The sequence below is a fragment of the Lithobates pipiens genome, unplaced genomic scaffold, assembly GCF_037356315.1.
Source record: "Lithobates pipiens isolate NorthernLeopardFrog02 unplaced genomic scaffold, aLitPip1_a1.2 Scaffold_11, whole genome shotgun sequence".
Taxonomy (NCBI): domain Eukaryota; kingdom Metazoa; phylum Chordata; class Amphibia; order Anura; family Ranidae; genus Lithobates; species Lithobates pipiens.
In genome coordinates this window covers 21,575,357-21,598,230 of record NW_027507696.1, presented here as the reverse complement: position 1 = coordinate 21,598,230, position 22,874 = coordinate 21,575,357, and the positions used below count along the sequence as shown (strand labels likewise).

At 42.7% G+C, this 22,874-nt stretch overlaps 1 protein-coding gene across 4 annotated transcripts in view; it reads right to left on the bottom strand.

The window, feature by feature from the left end:
• The window catches only part of CDC42SE2 (CDC42 small effector 2), a 160,544-nt gene that overhangs the window by 26,680 nt on the left and 110,990 nt on the right, over positions 1-22,874 (bottom strand). For 2 of the 4 annotated variants that reach the window (XM_077469777.1, XM_077469792.1), the window contains 2 exons: positions 14,063-14,245; positions 751-1,021 (listed from right to left, as the gene is read on the bottom strand). In XM_077469777.1, coding sequence (XP_077325903.1) covers positions 751-804 — 54 coding nt within the window. In that variant the 5' untranslated portion in view covers positions 805-1,021; positions 14,063-14,245. The remainder of the gene's footprint in view (positions 1-750; positions 1,022-14,062; positions 14,246-22,874) is intronic. The other 2 variants (XM_077469769.1, XM_077469783.1) reach the window with 1 other exon arrangement.

Sequence of the window (22,874 nt, the reverse complement as noted above, 5' to 3'; positions counted from 1 at the left end):
ATGCTTTTGGTAATGTAGCTGCTAAAAATTGAGATGTAACCAGACAAAATAAAGAAAATTTTTATTATGTGACCGCCACGGACTTAATTTAAACCTTCTTGATAGTAAAGAGGTCTCTATTTATGAGTGCTCTGCAGCACAGCACAGACAATAGTGGACCGTAGTCGATACGTGTAACAGCTGGTGGAAAGTTAAGGCAGTCACCTCATCAGAGGGGAGTCAGTTGGCTTCAATATGCCGCTGGTCAGGCATGTCACCGACAAGATACAAAACATACGCATAGGATATTGCTCTACTTTGCAAAACAGAATGTAAGCCAGCGATTGTAACATGAGAAAATGCAATGTGTCGCTGACCCTGTACAGAGGTGCTTCCTCACTACTCAACTTTTCCTAGAAGAGACCACACTCTCCTCTACCATTGCTGCCAAAGATAAGAGGATATACCTTTGCATAAGAGAATCTATTACCAAACACCAGTGTTTTTCACAAGTCACTGGATAACAAGATTAACCGCACTGACAAAGACATTACTTTGCACAGGGCAATTCCACTTCCCACCGATTGGCTTCAGGCCTTCCCCTGGCCAACAGCTGGATGTCATCAGTATGGATTTCACTATTGACTGACAGTATTAACACATTTGCTTACAAAACCTAATTGAAAGCAAAAAAGGAAGCTGTCTAAACCAATTAGTTCATTTCAGCGTGGAACAGAATGGCCAATAAATTAACATTAGGATGCTACTTACGGGCTGCGGCTGTTCTGCGATGCAGCAGTTGAAACACAACCAAAATTCACTCATTGCTAAAAGTCCAAAAAGCTAGTGTGGGGTCCAAATGGTGACAGTCTTGCTGCACACAGTCCAGCGGCCAGTGGTTGTATATAGAGATGGAAATCCAATAAATAGACAAGTCCTTGGAGCAAATGTCCTGTAAACGTCAAGTGCTCAGAGGGGGTATATCCACAAAGAGCGATGCCTGCATTGATGGAAGCACGTTGCAGTCTATTCAGATGAAAATCTGAAAAAGAATAAAAATATATTTATTACCATTTTCAACATATAGAAAAAAACACCCATTTTAGCTCTACTTGTATCTAAACTGATCACCAGCACACCTATAGCCGACAGCACTGATCGAACGGCAAAACTCCAACAGGGAAGATGTACAGAAGACGATTGGTAGATCGACTTCCATACATCCTTTGTTGCCATACATGGATCGAAATTTGGTTGGTCCCTGCTGAACCGACCAAAATTCCATCCGTGTATGGCCAGCTTTAGTAACTGCATAAAGAATATGGTCTGCATTTAGAGGAACACTTTCTGGTGCTAGAAGCAAAAGGTTGAATATGTATTGAGCAAATAAATTAATATATTTGCAATGTATACACAGAAACAATGATTGTAAAACTTCGGCTGCCTGCATTGATTTACAAGGGTCGCTATCCATTCAGGTCAAGGTGAGAGCACCTCCCAAATACCCACCACCCCATTAGAGTATATTCTCTGATCCCCCCTGCTGGAGTCTCCACTCTAGGTAAGCTCCGGTGTCAGAACTCCTTTCCTACCCAGCTATGAATAAGTGCCATGAAACGCGTTAGCTATTTGTCCTGTTTTCCCTATTTTTATGAGGTGACTGTACTTGGATTTTAATCGTTTGCCAATAAAGATGCCTTTTTTGTTGTGCGGCCATCCAGGAATTCTTTTTTTTCCTTCTTCCCTAATGTGTTGTGTTTCAACTTTAGGCATACTTTAAGGCCGGGTTCACACTAGCTGCGGTCAAGGGTTTGTTCTCCATTTCAGGTGTAAAACAGGTCTGAATTTTTGCCTAAATTCGGACCTGAAACAGAGCCAAAAGATCCATGCACAGGACCTTTTCTACGACGCTCCGCGGTTGCCCCGGAGCTGATGAACTGGCTCCATTGATGGATGGTCAGAGTCTCCTGTTGGATGCCGGGAAACATTCCAGTCCACCAATTAAAGACCAGCCTGAATCCACTGATGCACTGGAAATGTATCAGTTGATATGGGTAAACACATAAGATTGCTATAAATCCACATATCTAAAGCATTCTACTGCTTATCACACTGTGCCAACACCCATATGTAGCACCATCTCACCAATCAAACCCTTTATCCAAACTTAGAAGAAGAAAACTGCTAAATCATAAAGTGGAAATGTTCTATTTTTTTCTTTAACCACTTCAACTCCAGAATATTTTACACCCTTCATGACCAGGCTATTTTTTTGTTATTAAGTACTGCGCTACTTTAACCACTTGCCTACCGGGCAATTTTACCCCCTTCCTGCCCAGGCCAGCTTTCACACATTGAATGACAATTGTGTGGTCATGCTACACTGTACCCAAAATACATTTTTTGCATCCCTGTGCAGTCCCATTAGTGTCAATGTCAAAATGACGTCCGTGTGGTGCAGGTTCACGTTCCCAAATGAGACACAGCGGTTGTGTCCATGCAGCTGCGCTGTCCCAGTTGACATCAACAGGTCTGTCTGCATGGAGATACACATGTGGGCATCCCCGTGTTGACCAATACAGCCATGCACGAGTGTATGGTATTGTATGCCCTGTGTGAATGATACCCAACAGGAGATGTTAACATTAGATTTTGTACAAAGGTAAAAAAATAAAAATAAAATATTATATATATATATATATATATATATATATATATATATATATATGAGTATTTTTGAAGGGTCATAAGTCACAGATTTGATCATGAAGCAGTATGTAAATCAGAATTCACAGTTAATCATCAGCCTGCTGGACTGAGAGAACATTTGCTGTCACCGAGATGAATATGCGTTCCAAGTTGCCTTCATTTCTATGCATGTGGCACAGGCATCGTACAGTTACAGCAAGCTCAACCTGATCTAACCTCATCCTCCCAGCCAAGAATTCCCCTAACAGCCAGCTGCTGCATCTCACAAGATGAAATACCAAAGTTAAAATCAATTGAACGTCCCCGAGGAAAATTCCTTCCTTAATTCTCCCATGTGATATTCTCTTACTGTGCAAACAGCAGCTTAAAACCTCTCAGCCAGGAGCTCAGGAAGATCACCCTTGCATTGTAATGATAATATGAGCCAAGAGCAGGTGGCAGCCATTGTAACCGCTAACTAGTTTTGAGGTTACCAATTTACTGAGAACTAGATACACCCAGGCCTGAACCACAGATCGTCTCTCGCACAATCACTTCTCTGCTTCGGCATAAACGTATAAGCTGCTTCCTCTGTTGCAGCCCAATAAATGGCCCCCTCCACTGTAAATGGTGAACATCGCAGATCAGCTAAACCACTTGACCTCCGGGAAATTTAACCCCCTTCCTGACCAGACCATTTTTTTATGATACGGCATTGCATTACTTTAACTGACAATTGCGCGGTCATGCAACGCTGCACCAAAATAAAATCAATGTTCTTTTTTCCCCCCACAAAAAGAGCTTTCTTTTGTTGGTATTTGATCACCTCTGCCTTTTCTGCGCTATAAACAATAAAAAAATAAATAAAAAACAAAAAAAAATTTTTTTTTGAATTTTTGCTATAAAATTTTTTAATAAAAAATATAAAAATCTATTTACTTCATGAATTTAGGCCAATATGTATTCTGCTACATATTATATGCATTTTTTTTTTTAGTAATGGCAGCGATCAGTGGCTGCGATATAGCGATGGACATTTGGACACTGACACTTTTTGGGAACCAGTGACACTAATACAGTGATCAGTGCTAAAAAATATGCACTGTCGCTGTACTTATGACACTGGCTGGGAAGAGGTTAACATCAGGGGTGATCAAAGTGTTTATTATGTGCTTGACCAGTGTTTTTCTAAACTGTGGGAGGTGCTTTTACTAGGGGAAGACATGGATCCTAGTCCCTGTTTTGCAGAGACACAGAATCCATGCCTTCCCTCCCGTCAGAACTGCAATCTGCCTTGTTTACAGAGGCAGATTGCCATTTCTTTCTCTGGGGCTGATGATCAGTGGACATTAAGTCCACGATACCCGCTGATCGACTCCCGCTGTGTATTATCACATTTGTGTCCCCTGCCTGGAAGTGTAGGATAACATATATATGTGCATGGCAGCCTCCCTGTAGAAGTAAAACTGACATTTTACTTTTAACATTTACATTTTACTGACATTTACCAACAACAACTATTGAATTATACAATATTTAATCATGGATGGTCCAAGAATACAAAGCATTTTTGCAGTTTACATTGACCGGTCACTTGTGGAACTTGACATATTGCTGTAAGTGAAACACTGCAGTAAGGCAGTCTGCAATTATGCAAATAAGGGGCCAGTAACACCATTTGTGTTGGGATACACTGGGCAACATTGCCCAGCACAGTCCCAAAGCAAAGACAAGGCACTTACCTTGTTCCCTATAGCAGTGGTCATCAACCCTGTCCTCAGGGCCCACTAACAGGCCAGGTTTGCAAGATAACTGAAATACATGACAGGTGATATTGTTTGCTGCTCAGTGATTGCAGTATTCTAGTCTGCATCTCCCCAAGGTAATACATAAAACCTGGCCTGTTAGTGGGCCCTGAGGACAGGGTTGATGACCACTGCGTTAGTGGACCCTATAGTGTCAGTTAACACCACTGCATTGTGATGGTGGTGGGCACTTGAAAAAAAAGACTGAACGCAGTACTTTTTTCAGCGCAGCAGGCAGAAGTCCCCCCATTTCAACTCCACTGTGGGAACAGAACCTAAAGTGGAATTCCAGCTCAAACCAACCTAGCCTTAAAAATGTGTAAAGTAAAAAAAAAAAAAAGCATGCCCATTTTCAGCCCACTCTGGTTCATTAACGTGATCCCCATTGTTAGCCAGTGGCAGCTGCAAGGGAGAAGAGAGAGCGCTCAATATCGGCTGTTAAATTCTGAAGCAGTGACTTCACCCAGACGCTCCCATGACCCATCCGCCATCAGTGCTCCTTCCTCTCTCCTGCATCCACGATGCAATGTGCCAGGATCAACACTTTGGCCGAGTGCCCTCTCGAGGCACACCTGCAGCTATACGTTCAGTGTGGTGCCTTGTGTGCGTCAGCCTTTACTATACTGACCCAACAGTAAGGCAACAAATACAGGAGCAGGAGACAGCTACAGTAAACTATCAGATTGCAGCTTTAATAAAACTCCCATCTACCACCTCTATAATACAAAGCATGGCTTGTCCACTAAGGTAAAGGTTAATTCCACTTTTTGCTTAGAAATGCTCCTATATTACTTATTTGGGAACAGAGAATATTGTGGAATAAGTTACCTAAAGCGTAGCTTACTTACTTACCTATTGGTTTTATTAGTGAACAGTGCCATCAAATAAGGGAAAAGGTGACCAGGGCCAGTCCACATCTCCAGCACAAAGGAGAGGTCCAAAAGACTCATCTACTTACCTGAACAGGGTCTTTGTACCATCAACTGAGGGAGCTTAAAATTATTCTCTGAGATATTAGTGTTGATGGAAGAGGTTTTAGGCCAAGTGAAGAATTATGGAGCTGTGTCCTACTGACAGCTTGTGCAACATTTCCTGTTCCCAATTAGACAAGTATTCTGGGGGGAATAAACCTCAGTCACCACAAGTAGCAGCTTGTATAGCGATATGATACTGTGGGAGGGCCCACAGGTAGCAAAATATTATATTTTACATCAGGTTGGGAATTTCTAAAATCTCATAGTGGCTGTGGAAGGCTTTTCCAAATATACAGTGGGGACGGAAAGTATTCAGACCCCCTTAAATGTTTCACTCTTTGTTATATTGCAGCCATTTGCTAAAATCATTTAAGTTCATTTTATTCCTCATTAATGTACACACAGCACCCCATATTGACAGAACACAGAATTGTTGACATTTTTGCAGATTTATTAAAAAATAAAAACTGAAATATCACATGGTCCTAAGTATTCAGACCCTTTGCTGTGATACTCTTATATTTAACCTCGGTTGCTGTCCATTTCTACTGATTATCCCTGAGATGGTTCTACACCTTCATTCAGTCCAGCTGTGTTTGATTATACTGATTGGACTTGATTAGGGAAGTCACACACCTATATAAGACCTTACAGCTCACAGTGCATGTCAGAGCAAATGAGAATCATGATGTCAAAGGAACTGCCTGAAGAGCTCAGAGACAGAATTGTGGCAAGGCACAGATCTGGCCAAGGTTACAAAAAAATGTCTGCTGCACTTAAGGTTCCTAAGAGCACAGTGGCCTCCATAATCCTTAAATGGAAGACGTTTGGGCTATCGGGGGAGAAGAGCCTTGGTGAGAGAGGTAAAGAAGAACCCAAAGATCACTGTGGCTGAGCACCAGAGATGCAGTCGGGAGATGGGAGAAAGTTGTAGAGAGTCAACCATAACTGCAGCCCTCCACCAGTCGGGGCTTTATGGCAGTGTGTGTGAGCGTCCCGACAGAAGCCTCTCCTCAGTGCAAGACACGCGAAAGCCCGCATGGAGTTTGCTAAAAAAAAAAAAAAAAAAAAAAAACACCTGAAGGACTCCAAGATGGTGAGAAATAAGATTCTCTGGTCTGATGAGACCAACATAGAACCTTTTGGCCTTAATTGTAAGCAGTATGTGTGGAGAAAACCAGGCACTGCTCATCACCTGTCCAATACAGTTCCAACAGTGAAACATGGTGGTGGCAACATCATGCTGTGGGGGTGTTTTTCAGCTGCAGGGACAGGTCGACTGATTGCAATCAAGGAAAAAAGAGGGCTCAGGACATCAGACTGGGCCGAAGGTTTACCTTCCAACAAGACAATGACCCTAAGCACACAGCTAAAATAATGAAGGAGTGGCTTCACAACTCCGTGACTGTTCTTGAATGGCCCAGCCAGAGCCCTGACTTAAACCCAATTGAGCATCTCTGGAGAGACCATAAAATGGCTGTCCACCAATGTTTACCATCCAACCTGACAGAACTGGAGAGGATCTGCAAGGAGGAATGGCAGAGGATCCCCAAATCCAGATGTGAAAAACTTGTTGCATCTTTCCCAAAAAGACTCATGGCTGTATTGGATCAAAAGGGTGCTTCTACTAGATACCGAGCAAAGGGTCTGAATACTTAGGACCATGTGATATTTCAGTTTTTCTTTTTTAATAAATCTACAAAAACGTCAACAATTCTGTGTTTTTCTGTCAATACGGGGTGCTGTGTGTATATTAATGAGGAAAAAAAAATGAACTTAAATGATTTTAGCAAAAAGACTGCAATATAACAAAGAGTGAAAAATGTAAGGGGGTCTGAATACTTTCTGTCCCCACTGTACATAGTTGATGCCATCTAAAATAAGATGTGTGACACCAGTGGTTCAAGAACTCAAGAAAGAAATAGCAGCACATCCAGAACTTAGGATTGCCTTTTATTTCTTTCAAAAAGATAACACCAAAGACACGAAACTGTGGTCACGTAGATGTGTTTCACACATGCATCTTGTGCTTAATCATTACCATAACATTAATCATTAAGAATGAGCTCAGGCGTGTTCGCATACTTCATGTGCAGAGCCCGCTAGGAAGTCGGCGCAGCACTGCGCTAGTCACAGGCAGTGAGACATTGCCGATCTCTGCCCCCGCGCATTGGGGCAATGTCTCACTGCCTGCGATTAGAGCAGCGATGCACCGACTTCCTGGTGGGTTCTGCACGTGGCGTATGCAAACACGCCTGAGCTCATCCTTAATCATTAATGATTAAGCACAAGATGCATGTGTGAAACGTGTCTACGTGACCACAGTTTGGTGTCTTTGCCTTTTATTTTGTTTCACAAAGATAACATCAAATCGGAAGTTCTGGATGTGCAGCCATTTTTTTTTTCTTTCCAAGTTTCCCACGGAGGTGGGCCGGGCTAGCACTCTGCAAGATACTCCAATCAGCCTCATCTCTATTCACCTGGAACAGTAGTTCTTTTTCTTGTATTCAAGAACTCAAGCTGACCGACACCTGCCATAAATTGAGTGATCTGGCTACATTTTCCTGTAGATCGCTACTAGAGACAGCCTCAGATCTTATTTTACAGTAAAACATCCAACATTGTCCACCTCCTGAAATATTGATTATTTGGCCCACTATACAAGGGCCATAATAAGACTGGAGACCCCAGACTTTATTTAAAGCTAAGGTTTAGTAAAATAGCTTCAGGGAGTATACTGTGTGCTGGTGGCTGCTGTGTTCAGTTTAAATCCTTTGCACCCAGATACCCGGGCAGCTGTGATTTTCTGGCCCTGGTTAATATGAGTGGTTGCACCCGCAACACTTGTCGTCAGATGACGATTTAACCCGCCCTTTCCATCTCCATTCATTGCACTGTACTACAGGTTCCCAAAATAAAAAGCGCTCTACGAATAGAGGGTGGGCAGATAAATAAAAAGTCTGCCTCCTCCAATCACAGAACACTTTTCATTGTTGGAACCAATACTATGGCATCTTTGAATTGAACAAGGGGGTGGAAAGGCATAATCAGCACTTGAGGAGTGCCTGTTACAAGTGCAGCAGCTCAAATAACCGCTGTAGCAATGGAAGATCACAGCTGCCACGGCAGATAACTTCAGATTTCAACAGAACACAGCAGCCACCGGAGCATTCATAGTAAGTACTGCCTCTGGTGCTGTATTTGAAAAAAAAAAAAAAAAAAAAAAAAAAAAAACAGTAGACTTCAGTTTTAAACAGAGACCACTGGGAACTCAAGCACAGAGATCTTGCCAGTGGAGCCCCTATAACAGATAAGAAACTATTAGGTAGTGTACCCTCTTTAGCATCTACCAAAATCTAAACTATAGTTTTTGCGTGGACTGACCCTTTAAAAAGGTAAAGTCTAGTGCAAATCAATTTTTGATTAATCCTTACCATTTAAGGGGTGCTAATCTTTTTACTAGCATTTAAATGGTGCTACTTCAGCAAACTTATATGTGCTGCTAGCCATATTTGAAGGATGGACCTAAATGCGCTGAAAATCAGGCCATGTCCCTAGGGTCTGAACACCAACCTTCTGTACTGCTCGCAGAGGAAGACTGAACAGACGCAATTAAAGCACGCAATGTATCAGATCCGAAAGGATGAAAGGAAATTTGTAGGTATGGAAACTGCCATTCTCCTTCGGGAAAACGTTGGTATCCTGCCTGTCATACAATTTCAATGGTTTCGATACCATGACGCTCTGACCTAGAACAAGTATTCGATATAAGTTTCTTTAACGAATATGTTCTCCCAAATAAACTAAGCGTATATTCGTGTCTTCCCCGCTAAGCCTAATATCCTGGTCACCTGCGATATGAGTAAAATAGGTTTGCAAAGTGCAGTGGAATAGACAGTATGAGAAACGATATGGAAGATTTTCTCCATCTCCTCCCAGTCAGGTGATTTACAAAAACCAGGCATCCTAATATTTTCAGGAACTACATATGCACAACTGTGATGTGTACTAAATAGCCAGCGAGTGGCAGCATTGTGTGATGGTGCTTTGCCTTCTGTTGTAGCAACACGCATCCATTAGCGTGACAGAGCACCATGCATTCACCCACGGAGAAAGAGCGAGAATGAAAGTGTAAGACAAGAACGCAAGGGAAGGCAGGTTAGGATCTGCAGAGCATTTCTACAATGTGTGTGCCAGGTGAGTAGGCGCCTGGCACCGTTTGCTTTCATAACACATACTGAATGAATGTGATACCGGAGAAGGTGACATTTTATGTAGAAATACATAGGAAGCTTTTCCCTATAATAATGGCTCAGACTAGCCGTAGCTCAAATATTAACAGAACCTATAAAAGTTAAAAAGCATTCCATTAAATCTCTGTAGGTAGAAAAGTATAAAATGCTTTTTTCTAAAGGCAGTATAAAGAAACACACCTAGTTTTACAGTAGAATGGTGGCTTTTTTCATGCACATCCACATTGGACAACGCTCCGAACTACTGCAAAATAGGATTTGAAAATATCGAAAAAAAAAAAAAATGTACTCCAAAACAGGGGTGATCTACTGTCATTTGGATCATGCAACAATTTATTCATGGCACGGGTTCTTTAAAACTGGCCATGCCAGATACAGTAAAACCTTGGTTTAAGAGTAACTTGGTTTGAGAGCATTTTGCAAGACCAGCAACATTTTTTTAATAAATTTTGACTTTATATACAAGCGATGTCTTGATATACAAGTAGCGTCATCTCACAACGAAAATAAAAGAGAAGACAGGCGCCTCCAAGTGTAGCAATATGGTTACATTTAATGAAGGCACAACATTTAGCAACATATTGCTACATTTAGAGGCGCCTTTCTTCTTTTATATTCTGGAGCTCCTTCTGGATTTTGCTTCTAATCCCCTTGTGGAGGCTTCCATTTGTGGATGGACATTTTATGGTTACACAACCTGGTCACATTGCAATAATCTTTTTATATGGACTATAAACTGAAGGACTTTTGAGTAAATGGTTGTGGAACAAATCATTTGAGTTTCCATCATTTCTAAGAACCCTTTCACACCGGGGTGCTTTGAAGGTGCTACAGCGCTAAAAATAGTGTCAGCAAAGCGCCACTCCTCACACTCCAGTGTGAAAGCTCGAAGGCTTTCACACTGGAGCGGTGCGTTGGCAGGACAGGAAAAAAAGTACTGCTAGCAGCATCTTTGGAGTGGTGTATATACCGCTCCTTCACTGCTCCTGCCCATTGAAATGAATGGGGCAGAGTGGCTATAGCACCAGCAAAGCGTCTCTGCAGCAGCGCTTTGTGGTGGGTTTAACCCTTTCTCAGCCGCTAGCAGTGGGGTAAAACCACCCCAGCCAGGGGCCGAATACTGGCGCTAATACGACGGTAAATTGGCGCTAAAAATAGCATAGTTTTACCGCTGGCGCTTGCACCGCCCCAGTGTGAAAGGGGCCTTATGGGGAAATTTGCTTTGTTATATACAAATGCTTTGGATTAGAAGCATATTTTTGGAACTAATTATGCTCGCAATCCAAGGTTTTACTGTAATGGTTTTCATCAATAACTTCATATGATCAGTATTCCTGTGGTTTGAATTGTATCTAAAATTTTTCAAAATGTCTTCAGTTTCGTAGTATTTTAAATACTGATACACCGAAATTTTGGACCTCCCGAAAAGTGTGCAGAAAGCAAAAAAGATGCAGATAATGGCTTCAGAAAACGCCTGTGTTTTTACCAAGATTTTTTCCATGCTTATGGTGTGTTTTTTACAGGTCATGCCACTCAAACAATGCATCAAAAACACAACACGGGTGCATTATTGATGCATTCTTGCTGCGTTTTCAATGGGGGGGGGGGGGGGGGGGTGCTGACCAATTATGCACCAACACCGCTTCCAAATGTGCAGATAATGACCAACAATAGATTCATATTAATTTAAATTCATATTAGTTAAAAAGTCGAATATAATACAATTATTTATAAAAATTATATTATATTATATATATATATACACAATATATACACAATATATATATATATATATATATATATATACACAATATATATATATATATATATATATATATATATATATATATATATATATATATATATATATATATATATATATATATACATACATATATATATATATTTTTTTTTTTTTAACAACGTCAATTTTGGTTTAGGTCAAGTGAATCCGAAATTTTCGGTTTTGGCACCGGAATTTTAATTATTTCAGTGCACCATAAATTTGAAACTCCCATACATGCCACCTGTGATCTACTGTAAAGAAACATCTGACCCTGAGACCTGCCACTGCTGTGACCAGGGGAGAGATAGTCCACTGTGCATGCATAGTGTCTGGAACAAGAGGGAGTGCTCACTCCTGTGATATGTAAAAAAAATACTCTGTCTGAAAAACCAAAAATTGCTGCTGCAAACACCTATAATGTGTTCCAACATTCAAATAGTAGCAAAGATATAGTAACTCTGGTATAGTGCTGCTAAACCCCATACACACGGTCAGATTTTCTGCTGATTTTTGTCTTCAGATTTCAGAAAAACCATGTAGTGCAAGGGCCTGCCTGTTTGCATACAGATTGAAATTCCTACGGTTTGACCTCATATTATATGGTTTTGGTAAATCTGAAGGAAAAAAAAATCAGCAGAAAATCTGATAGTGTGTATGGGGCTTAAGACTCCTGCGATGCTGGAAGCGAGCACTTAATGGCTGAATGGTACAAACAAGATGGGAAGATGTTAACTAAGGGAGTTTTTGGCCAGGCTTCAGGAATGCAGCAAATTGCCTACAGTTATGGCAGTTACATAAATAAACACTTTTCAAAGCTGAACATTTTTTTTACCTACTGGGTCCCCTTTACTGCATAGGCAATTTAAAGGGTGAACTTAGCCTTTTACGTAAGCTTATATTCAAAACGTGAGGATTTTGATATAGGAAACATCTGTAGAAAGTTTAATTGAGCCTACGTAATACCATGAAAATATAACTTTTTCTTTGAATCCTCCCAAAAAAATGTAAAACAGTTGGTGTCAATGGTGCCTTCTGTCCTATAGTCTAAAATCTGAATATCTTCAGTAGTATGCTATCAGAGAAAACACATTCTACTGCTGCCTCTGAAAAATGAATGTCATGAAATTTTGAGTGAGGTTTGATGATCTCAATGCTGTACTTCTCATTGTCTTTCAGAGGTCCTGCTGGTGAGAAAGCAGTATCAGAAGATCTGCATTGCAAGCATTTCCTTGCTCCTACTGTGGATCAGTACGTTCTCCAAATCTCCTGTTGCTTTTTGATCATTAGCCCACTGGTTATTAGTGGAAGAGATCTGTCACAAGGAAGTAAAGCCCTGCTCCTCTGTCAATATAGTCACCTCTACACTGGACTGGGTGCGTTCAGACAATACTGGAATAAGCCCAATAATGCATTGGTAGAGTTCAAGTTCAATGCTTGTGAAAGCAGTTGCAAGTCAGACAGCAGTATTTACAGTCTGATCTGCACACACAACACACCCTGAACTCACTTATGTCACACAGTCCATTATAAGTGTCAAATGATTCAGTTAGCATTTCACAGACTGCAATAAAAAAAAAAGTGACCTTTTTCTTGAAAATTAGCTTAGCTTCAATACCATTACCATTTTAAAAGGGACTCAATAACCGAAGCAGGTTTTCCATCAAAGGAAAATTGTGTGTGTGTGTATATATACATACACACACAATATATATATATATATATATATATATATATATATATAGATAGATAGAGAGAGAGAGAGAGAGACCGTAGATATATATTTATATATAAATAGGAGAGAGTGTCCATCATAAAACTAAAAGCCCTGCATCTATAGACACCCACGATCAAACACTAACCTATCTAGCTTGTGATTACGTGTCCTCAGATGAACGTACTGTAAGCTCCATGGGAGAAAAGCACTGCATGGTACCAGCAGTGGAAATGGCACTTTATAAATCAAGAAGATGCATCAATTTATTTCCACTTATTGTTTGAAACAGTGACAGATCTCCATTACAACTTAAACGCCACTGACAAAACGCACATACACATAAACAGCCATCAGGTTCTCTGAGGCCTCACAATACTGGATATAGGGTACAATGTTTGGCGTGGAAGAAAAGCTCAATTCTAGACAAAATATTTTTGGTTTTCAAAAGTAAGGAAGTCAGACAAAACAGGAAGTTAGAGAAAATCTCTTCACTTCCTGTCTAGGTTTGGTGCAAGAGCAGAAAGTGAAAACCCCCAAAGGGTAAGTGGGAATAAAAACACCTTTCAAATTAAATATCATCTTACAGTATCCTAAAAGGACTCAATAACCAAACAATTAGTGATTAGGCTCTGAGGGAAGCAGGCATATCCATTTTCATTGTTTTAGATTTGAAAAGCGTGAAAAGGGGAGATTGTTCTTTACTTCCTGCCCATTTGGGTGCTGTCAAACAGAACAGGAAGTTTCAGAAACTCTCCCCACTATTTGTTGGTTGTCAAAATACAAATAGAACCCCCCCCCCATATCCTGCCCCCCAGATGGGTATACAGGAAGAAGTGAAAAAACATTTTCTCATAAAAACTTGCCTTATTTTAACCACACAGCCGCAGAAGGATTTACCCACTTCCTGACCAGGCCATTCTTTGTAATACGGCACTGCGTCGCTTTAACTGACAATTGCGTGGTCGTGCAAACAAAATTGATGTTCTTTTTTTCCCACAAATATAGCTTTCTTATAGTGGTATTTGATCGCCTCTGTGATTTTTGCACTGTAAACAAAAAAAGGGCGACAATTTTGAAAAAACAAAACAAAAAAAAACGTTTTAATTTCTCCTATAAAACATTTCCAAAATAAATAAATGTAAAAAACTAAATTTATTCATCAGTTTAGACCGATACGTATTCTGCTACATATTTTTGGTTAAAAAAAAAACGTCAATAAGCGTGATTGATTGGTTTACGCAAAAGTTATCGCTTCTACAAAAAATAGGGCATAGATTTATGGCATTTTTATTATTTTTTTTATTTTTTTACTAGTAATGGCAGCGATTAGTGATTTTTAGCGGGACTCAGACATCGCCTGACATTTTTTATACATTTTTTGAAACCACATTATTACAGTAATCAGTGCTATAAAAAAAAAAAAAAAAAAAAAAAAACATGGCTATCCATAAACTGAAACCTACAGTGCCCCTGTGGAAAATTTTAAGGGGTATGCATACTTTTTTAAGGCACTGCAGATACTAAAGCCAGCCATAGCCAGTTCAAATCTCGTCTAGTTCAGCAAGGACCAGTCGAGATTCCAACCATGTATGAGCAGGCCGATTGTACCCAAGTCGATCCATTGATCGACTTGGGTACAACCAGTATGACAAATTTTTAGGATGCAATTATTGCAAGTGGCTATAGCTGCTAGCAATGATCGCTGTGTTCTCCTGGCAGGGACAGCTCCCTGCGCCCCCTGCTGGGAGAACACAACAGCTCCTCAGGAGGAATTCCCCCATCAACACTGACTGTGGTTGCATGAAAGAAAATCACATCATCTATAGAATCTTGCTAAATAAGCCCATAGGTGCCAGTATATGCAAACCCCAATGGGTGGAAAAAAAACAGAAATCCCTTAATTGACTTAGGCCCTTAAATGTAGAGCTCCTACAGTCTCATTGTAACATATGCATGGTACCAACACACCACTGCTTGCATGATTTTGCAGTCCGGGTTAAGATGGCTGAACTGTAATGCCCTGTACACACGGATTTTGGCCCAAACTTGTCTTGCATACACACGGTCGCACAAAGTTGATGGAAAATCCGATCGTTCAGAATGAAGTGACGTAAAACACATACGACAGGACTATAAAGAGGCCAGTAGCCAATAGCTTTCATCTTGTAATTTATTCTGAGCATGTGTGGCACTTTGTGCGTTGGAATTGTCTACACACGATCGGAAATTTAAACAATCGGATTTTGTTGTTGGAAAATTTTAGATCCATATGTCAAACTTTGTGTGTCGGAAATTGCAACGAAAAAAGTCCGATCGAGCCCACACACGATCGGAATTTCTGACAACACAGTCCGATCGCACATTTTCCCCCGAAAAGTCCAACCGTGTGTACAGGGCATTACAAGTTCACATCAAGGACCAATGTAGTTATCCAAGGTCTTCAGATGATGGACCTGAAAAGGGAAATCGCTAACTACAGCTACCAGTTAAGCTGTGGTTGTGGGGAATTTCCTACACAAAAGCGTGACAAAAAAAAATAATCAGATGACTTCCAGATTTTATGGAATTTCCCTTTAACCACTTCCCGACCGGCTCACACCGATGTACATTGGCAGAATTGCATGGACAGGTACGCCCCTTTAAATTTGCTGCCGGTGGCGCGCACGCCGGGACCTCCATGAGTCGGATCGCGGGTCCTGTGGACTCGATCGCCATGGGGATACCCGCGATCGTCTCATGGGGAGGAAGAACGGGGAGATGCTAATGTAAACAAGCATCTCCCTGTTCTGTCTAGTGACAGTGTCACTGATCTCTGGTCTCTGTGATTGGGAGCAGAGATCAGTGACGTGTCACATGTAGCCACGCCCCCGATAGAAACTCTCCCCAGGACACACTTAACCCTTACCCTGCCCCCTAGTGGTTGTCCCCTTCACTGCCAGTGTAATTTACACAGGAATCAGTGCATTTGTATAGCACTGATTGCTGTATAAATGACAATGGCCCCAAAAATGTGTCAAAAATGTCCGATGTGTCTACCATAATGTCGGTAAATTAAAAAAAAAAAAATGTATTAAATAAAAAATGCCATAAAACTATCCCCTATTTTGTAAACGCTATAACTTTTGCGCAAACCAAACGCTTACTGTGATTTTTTTTTACCAAAAATATGTAGAATACTTATCGGCCTAAACTAAGGGAAAAAAAAATTTTTTTTCTATATTTTTGGGGGATATTTATTATAGCAAAATGTAAAAAAGAATGCGTTTTTTTCAAAATTGTCGCACTTTTTTGTTAATTGCACAAAAAATAAAAAACGCAGGGGTGATCAAATACCACCAAAAGAAAGCTCTATTTGTGGGGAAAAAAAGGACAGCAATTTTGTTTGGGAGCCATGTCGCACGACCGCGCAATTGTCAGTTAAAGCGACGCAGTGCTGAATCGCAAAAAGTGCTCTGATCGGGAAGAGGGTAAAATCTTGCGGGGCTGAAGCGGTTAATCCGACATGGTTCAAACCTGAACAGGCTGCACTTCCAATATGAATACAAGTATATGGTAAAATACGCACACTGTTTTATGGAAAATGTTGACTTGTGTCAAGCAAATCCATTTTGGAGGTGTGGGCTTCTAAAAGATTTTCAATAATGTGTCTCATTCTCAAATGATTGTTTTAGTGGCACTGGGAAGAATGTAAAATGCAGTGAATGTGAAACAGCCAGCACATAAACCAAACTATTACAAAGGCTATGAAGGTGCAGCAATGGCTACAATGTCAGAACAGAATGTAACTAGGTCAGAGGGAGGGCAGGAAATGAATCGTGTTTCTTATGTCAGATGATATGTAGATTGTGTTGCTTCAAGCTCTATACAAATACTGCATACATATGCAGAATGCTGATAGGTCAACCAGATGACAGCATACCATCAAAAATATGTTTTGGTTTCGTACATGTCTGTACATAAATTGCAAAACCTTTGATTTTTGGTAGAAGGTAATACCATACGCATACAGGTACATTACCTGGCACTCCGCTGATGACAGAGACTAAAAAAAAATGACCGGTGATTTGCACCTTATTCCAACTATATCATACTGTATGCTGGTCATACATTGGATTCCGGCCCCATCAGATGGGAAATTGTTGGCCAATCAGTGACTGGAACTTATTTGTTGCAGTCACTTTTTGGGTATTCAAACAACTGTGGGTGACATGGCTACTAGAATACAATAACCGACAATGGAGATTTTTTCTATCCATGCTAAGTAGTGTTGATTCCTTCATCTATGCTGTGCAGCGTGGATGAAGGAATTTAGACTTTTCATTTTTTTTGCCCATGAGGTACACAAGGGAAATCTATGCTTGTAGAGCTAGCCTTAGGCACCACCCTTTGGAAATTCACCCCAAGCTAAAGTGATTGTAAAGTAAAAAATTTTTTAATGAAAATAATAAACAAGTTATACTAACAAGTCTGTACTTCACAGAGCGGCACTGAACCTCCTCTTCTGGGGTCCCCCACTGGTGCTCTTGGTTCCTCTGCTTCTCTGTGCACCACCATAGGAAGCCTCTTATGTGGGTGCACCTGCAGGCTCACTCCTGACCCAGGCCGCTTATGTCTACAGACATACACAGCGCCATTCGGCCCAGCCCTCTGCTTCCCTATCACAGGATTTGATTGACAGAAGCAGGAGCCAATGGCTCTTGCTGTTCTCACTGAGTCCTGTGGGGAGAAGACAAGAACAGCGCCACTGCACTCAAGCACATCGCTGTATTGAGATAGGTAAGTATTTAGGGAAGTGAGGGGGTGATCCAGTAGGACTTTTTACTTTAATGCAGAGAATGCATTAAGGTAAAAAACGTCCTACCTTTAGAACTACTTTAAAGTGACTTTAATGGCTTATTCTTTATTTTTCTAAAATAACAAATGTTATAATTATTTGCCCGGGACCTAGCACTCGTAGTTCCCCCACTAGCACTCCTATGATGGCAAACCTGAGGGCTCACTCCAGAGACAGGCTGTGTGCATCCATAGACATGCACAGCATGGCTTGGCCCCCGTTCTGCCCTCACAGGATTTGATTGATAGCAGCAAGAGCCAATGGCTCTTACTCCTCTTAGTGAGTCCTGTGAGGAGAGAAAAAGAGAGGCTACAGACTAGCATAGTGTTGGATGGAGATGGGATTCAAGTATAATGTGGGAGAGGGGGGGGGGGGCGATACAAGTACAAGGACATTTTTTACCTAATGGAGAGGAATTCATTAACATAGAAATGCTCTGCCTTATGTTGCACCCTCTACCAATAAGTAGGTGCAAGAAATATGATTTTACTAGGAACTGTCAGCACAGGCACATTTAGGCAGGCCTATGCTGCAAGCTAGGCCTGTCTGTTTTGATCTGGGGGCTGGGAGTGATTAGAGTAGCAGTAGGTGAGGACAGCTGTGCTCTAGTCCTGAGGTGCCTCCCCTGCTTCCAGGGAGAATGTTCTGGAAGAGGGGCTGAGCCTAGGACTGGAGTGGCCGGCAGCTCAAGTGGGAGCCCTGACCAATCACCAACTGGTATTGACAGGGGACGGGCCTCCTATGTAAGCAGAGGTAACATGCCACTGGGGGAGTTGTTGGCTGAGTGAAGTGGAGGATGGAATACTAGACAGCAGCAGGAGAGCACTCCCATCTGGAGGGGAGGGGGGGGGGGGTCACGCCGATCGCAGGAGGAGGCCCAGGGAGAGCTGTGAAGGAACTTTGTCATTACACGGTCATTGACAATGTCTTTACCATTACACGGTCATTGGTAAAGAACTCCTGGAACTGAGGGGCAGGTGAAGCTGTTGGAACGCATGGTCCGGTCAAGTTCTATATCAAGGACTCAGGGCAGAGAAAGGTCGGTGAGTGTACCACAGTGGAAGGCTGGATGCGCCAGTTAGTCTGTGAGGGAACTTTGCTTCTACACGGTCATTAGCAAAGTCTTCATCATTACACGGTCAATGATGGGGAGTGCTGGATCAGAGGAGAGACTGTGGGGGATGTGTGTCAAATCGATGTGGCCTGAGGGCACAGGATTTGACAGTTGGGCTGGCAACAGAAGTCCACCATCCAACAATGTGGCCTCTGGGGAGAAGTGCTGCAGGCCTCTGGCCTAGTAGCTGAGAGCCACCAGAGCCAGCTTAAAGTATTTATTCAGAGTGGGTCCTTCTAGCTTCAGAGGAAAATGTGTCATTACTTTACAATATAAGATTTGTGCAGAAGGAGAGAAGTTCTAGGAACATCACCCCTACAAGGTCAAGAGTGATGTCCTCATCCTTACATGGTGATGGATGGGGAACGCCTGGAAGCAATAGTCTGCGGGAGTTAAGCAGAGGAGCAGCAACAGTCTGCATGGTGATGCAGGAGGAAAGATCATAGTCATAAATACATGCCCATTATCTCTTCTGGCTCTAACTATGTGCTAACTTTTACAACCTTAAAATATCATGGCAATTAAACTATCCTATGGGCATCTACACCGCTACATTTATAACCAATTTAATGAGAATGGCTAGAATTTCTAAAATAAGAACCCTTTCACGCTGGGGCACTTTACAGGCGCTACAGCGCTAAAAAAAGTGCCTGCAAAGCATCCTGAAACAGCTGCTGTGTCTCCATTGTAAAAGTCCAGAGGGCTTTCACACTGGAGCGGTGAACTAGCAGGACGGTAAAAAAAGTCCTGCTAGCAGCATCTTTGAACCGGTGAAGGAGCGGTGTATACACTGCTCCTTCACCGCTCCTGCCCATTGAAATCAGTGGGGCAGCGTGGCTATACCACCGGCAAAGCGGTGCTGCATCAGCGCTTTGCGCTGGTTTTAACCCTTTTTCGGCCAGTAGCAGGGAGGTAAAACCGTCCCGCTACCGGCCGAATACCGCCGCTAAGACGACGGTAAAGCGGCGCTAAATATATCACCCCTTTACCGCCAACGCCCCTGTGGCTCGGTGTGAAAGAGCCCTTAATGTGAATATAGTATAAAACACCTATAGTACTTCCCCATGGTGGTGAGCGGTCAGTGCACTGGCTTGTAGTGTCCTCCTAGCACTCGAACAAACATATAGATAAAGGAAAGCCAGCAGCTCAATCTTCCTCAATAATTACATTTATTAATCCAGGTGTAGTACAAAATAATACGGGGCTTATGCATTTTGGCATGTAGCCCTAGTCATAGCCATGACATAACCAATGGCTATGACTAAAACGGCATGCCGAAGCGCGTAAGCCCTGTTTTTTGTGAACCACGCCTGGATTAATACATTTATTCATTGTGGAAAATGAAGCAGCTGGCTTTCCTTTATCTACACTAAAATAAATTTATTTTGTTGTAAAAATTACATCTAAATGATTGCTTGCTTTTGGCAGCCAATTTTTGTTACTCCTGGGGAAAAGTGCTGTATTGGCTATCAAGGTGAACAGAATAGTGATCTAACTCGTTTGACTGCTATTACCCATGCTATGCCTCATTGATGTCTACAGGTGTATAAACATAATATTTTTTATGTGCGACTTCAGTGTTTACCACATATCTTTAGTAACACTCTAACATTATTATGTTATGCAGGGGCAGGCAAACCCGCGGCACACAGCCTCTTTTTCCATCACTCGTGTCCCTTCCCATCAACAGAGCAGCTCAGGGAAGTGTAAGTGAAACACTAATGCAATTTCAGAATTCCCCACACCACACCTGCACTGAGGGGGAGGCACTGTGCCCCCGCACATTGTATAAGATGGCAAACATTGTTTGGTTCTATAATTTTGCTTTAGCTACGATCATCAGATTTAGCGATGGGGAGGAGATTGGGCGCAGTTCTGCTGGGGGGGAGGGGGGGCGGCGGTGCCTGTTTACAGGAGGTGGAGGACCATCTAGGCCACTGCTAAAGCCAATCACAGTCCTGCTAGCCTCGCCCACCATCTGGAGGAAGATGACTGGCTTGGTTGCCACTACCAATCTCAGAAAGAAGGGATTTCAATGTGATTGGGAAAACCACAGGGTTACAGTGGTGGGGCAGATGAGCAGGGGGTTACAGTGGTGGGGCAGATGAGCAGGGGGTTACAGTGGTGGGGCAGATGAGCAGGGGGTTACAGTGGTGGGGCAGATGAGCAGGGGGTTACAGTGGTGGGGCAGATGAGCAGGGGGTTACAGTGGTGGGGCAGATGAGCAGGGGGTTACAGTGGTGGGGCAGATGAGCAGGGGGTTACAGTGGTGGGGCAGATGAGCAGGGGGTTACAGTGGTGGGGCAGATGAGCAGGGGGTTACAGTGGTGGGGCAGATGAGCAGGGGGTTACAGTGGTGGGGCAGATGAGCAGGGGGTTACAGTGGTGGGGCAGATGAGCAGGGGGTTACAGTGGTGGGGCAGATGAGCAGGGGGTTACAGTGGTGGGGCAGATGAGCAGTGGGTTACAGTGGTGGGGCAGATGAGCAGTGGGTTACAGTGGTGGGGCAGATGAGCAGTGGGTTACAGTGGTGGGGCAGATGAGCAGTGGGTTACAGTGGTGGGGCAGATGAGCAGTGGGTTACAGTGGTGGGGCAGATGAGCAGGGGGTTACAGTGGTGGGGCAGATGAGCAGTGGGTTATAGTGGTGGGGCAGATGAGCAGGGGGTTATAGTGGTGGGGGGGACAGTGATCTGAGGCGTGAAGGTGCAGTGATCATCTAGGAGGGGGGTGACCGGTACTGGAGAAAACAGAATCTGGAAAAGCAGTGCATGGCAATGAGTCAGCTTCTGGCCCTCCACCTTGGATTCTCAAAGCTTAAAGTGATATTAAAAAAAATAACAGGTCATACTTGCTTTGTGTATTAGTTTTACACAGAGCAGCCCAGATCCTCCTCTTGTCGGGTCCCTTGCTGGCACTTCTGGCTCCTACCTACTACCGAGTGCCCCCAGAACAAGCTGCTTGCTATGAGGGCTTTCGAGCCCAGCCACTGATCTGTGTGTCCATTCAGAGACAGAGCTGTGTTTCAGCCCCCTCTCTCTCCTCATTGGGTCACTGACTTTGAATGCCTGCAGCGGGAGCCAATCAGGAGAGAAGAGTCACCAGACTTCGAGGCTCTCATGCAACATTGTTGGATCAAGAGGGGGAGCTCGGGTAAGTGTGAGTGGGCCTGCTGCACACAGAATGTTTTTTCTTTCTTTTTTATCTTGAGCACTTTAGCTCCGGAAAGTTTAACCCCCTTCATGACCAGGCCATTTTTTGTGATACAGCACTGCATTATTTTAACTGACAATTGCGCAGTCATGCGACGCTGTACCCAAATAAAATGTATGTCCTTTTTTTCCCCCACAAATAGAGCTTTCTTTTGGTGGTATTTGGTCACTTGTGCGGTTTTTATTTTTTGCACTATATAAACGATCAGCGGGTCTTGCTGTGTCCGATCACAGTGGGTGCGGGTTGCCGGCAGCACACACCCAGACCAGGAAGAATCAGATCACGTACCACACAGAGTGGCCGCCCTGCCGCAGGTGCTCCCACAGCAAGCAGCTTACTATGGAGGCACCCGAACTGAGTTACAGCTTCCCTTTATTGCATTAAGGTGAAAAAAAAACTGGCAGTGACCCCCCAGCCCACCCGTTTTATTTACCTAAGCCCTGGAATTTCCCACAGCGGAGACGCGCTCTTCCTCTGCCCGGGTTTCTCGGCTCTTGATTGGATTGATTGATAGC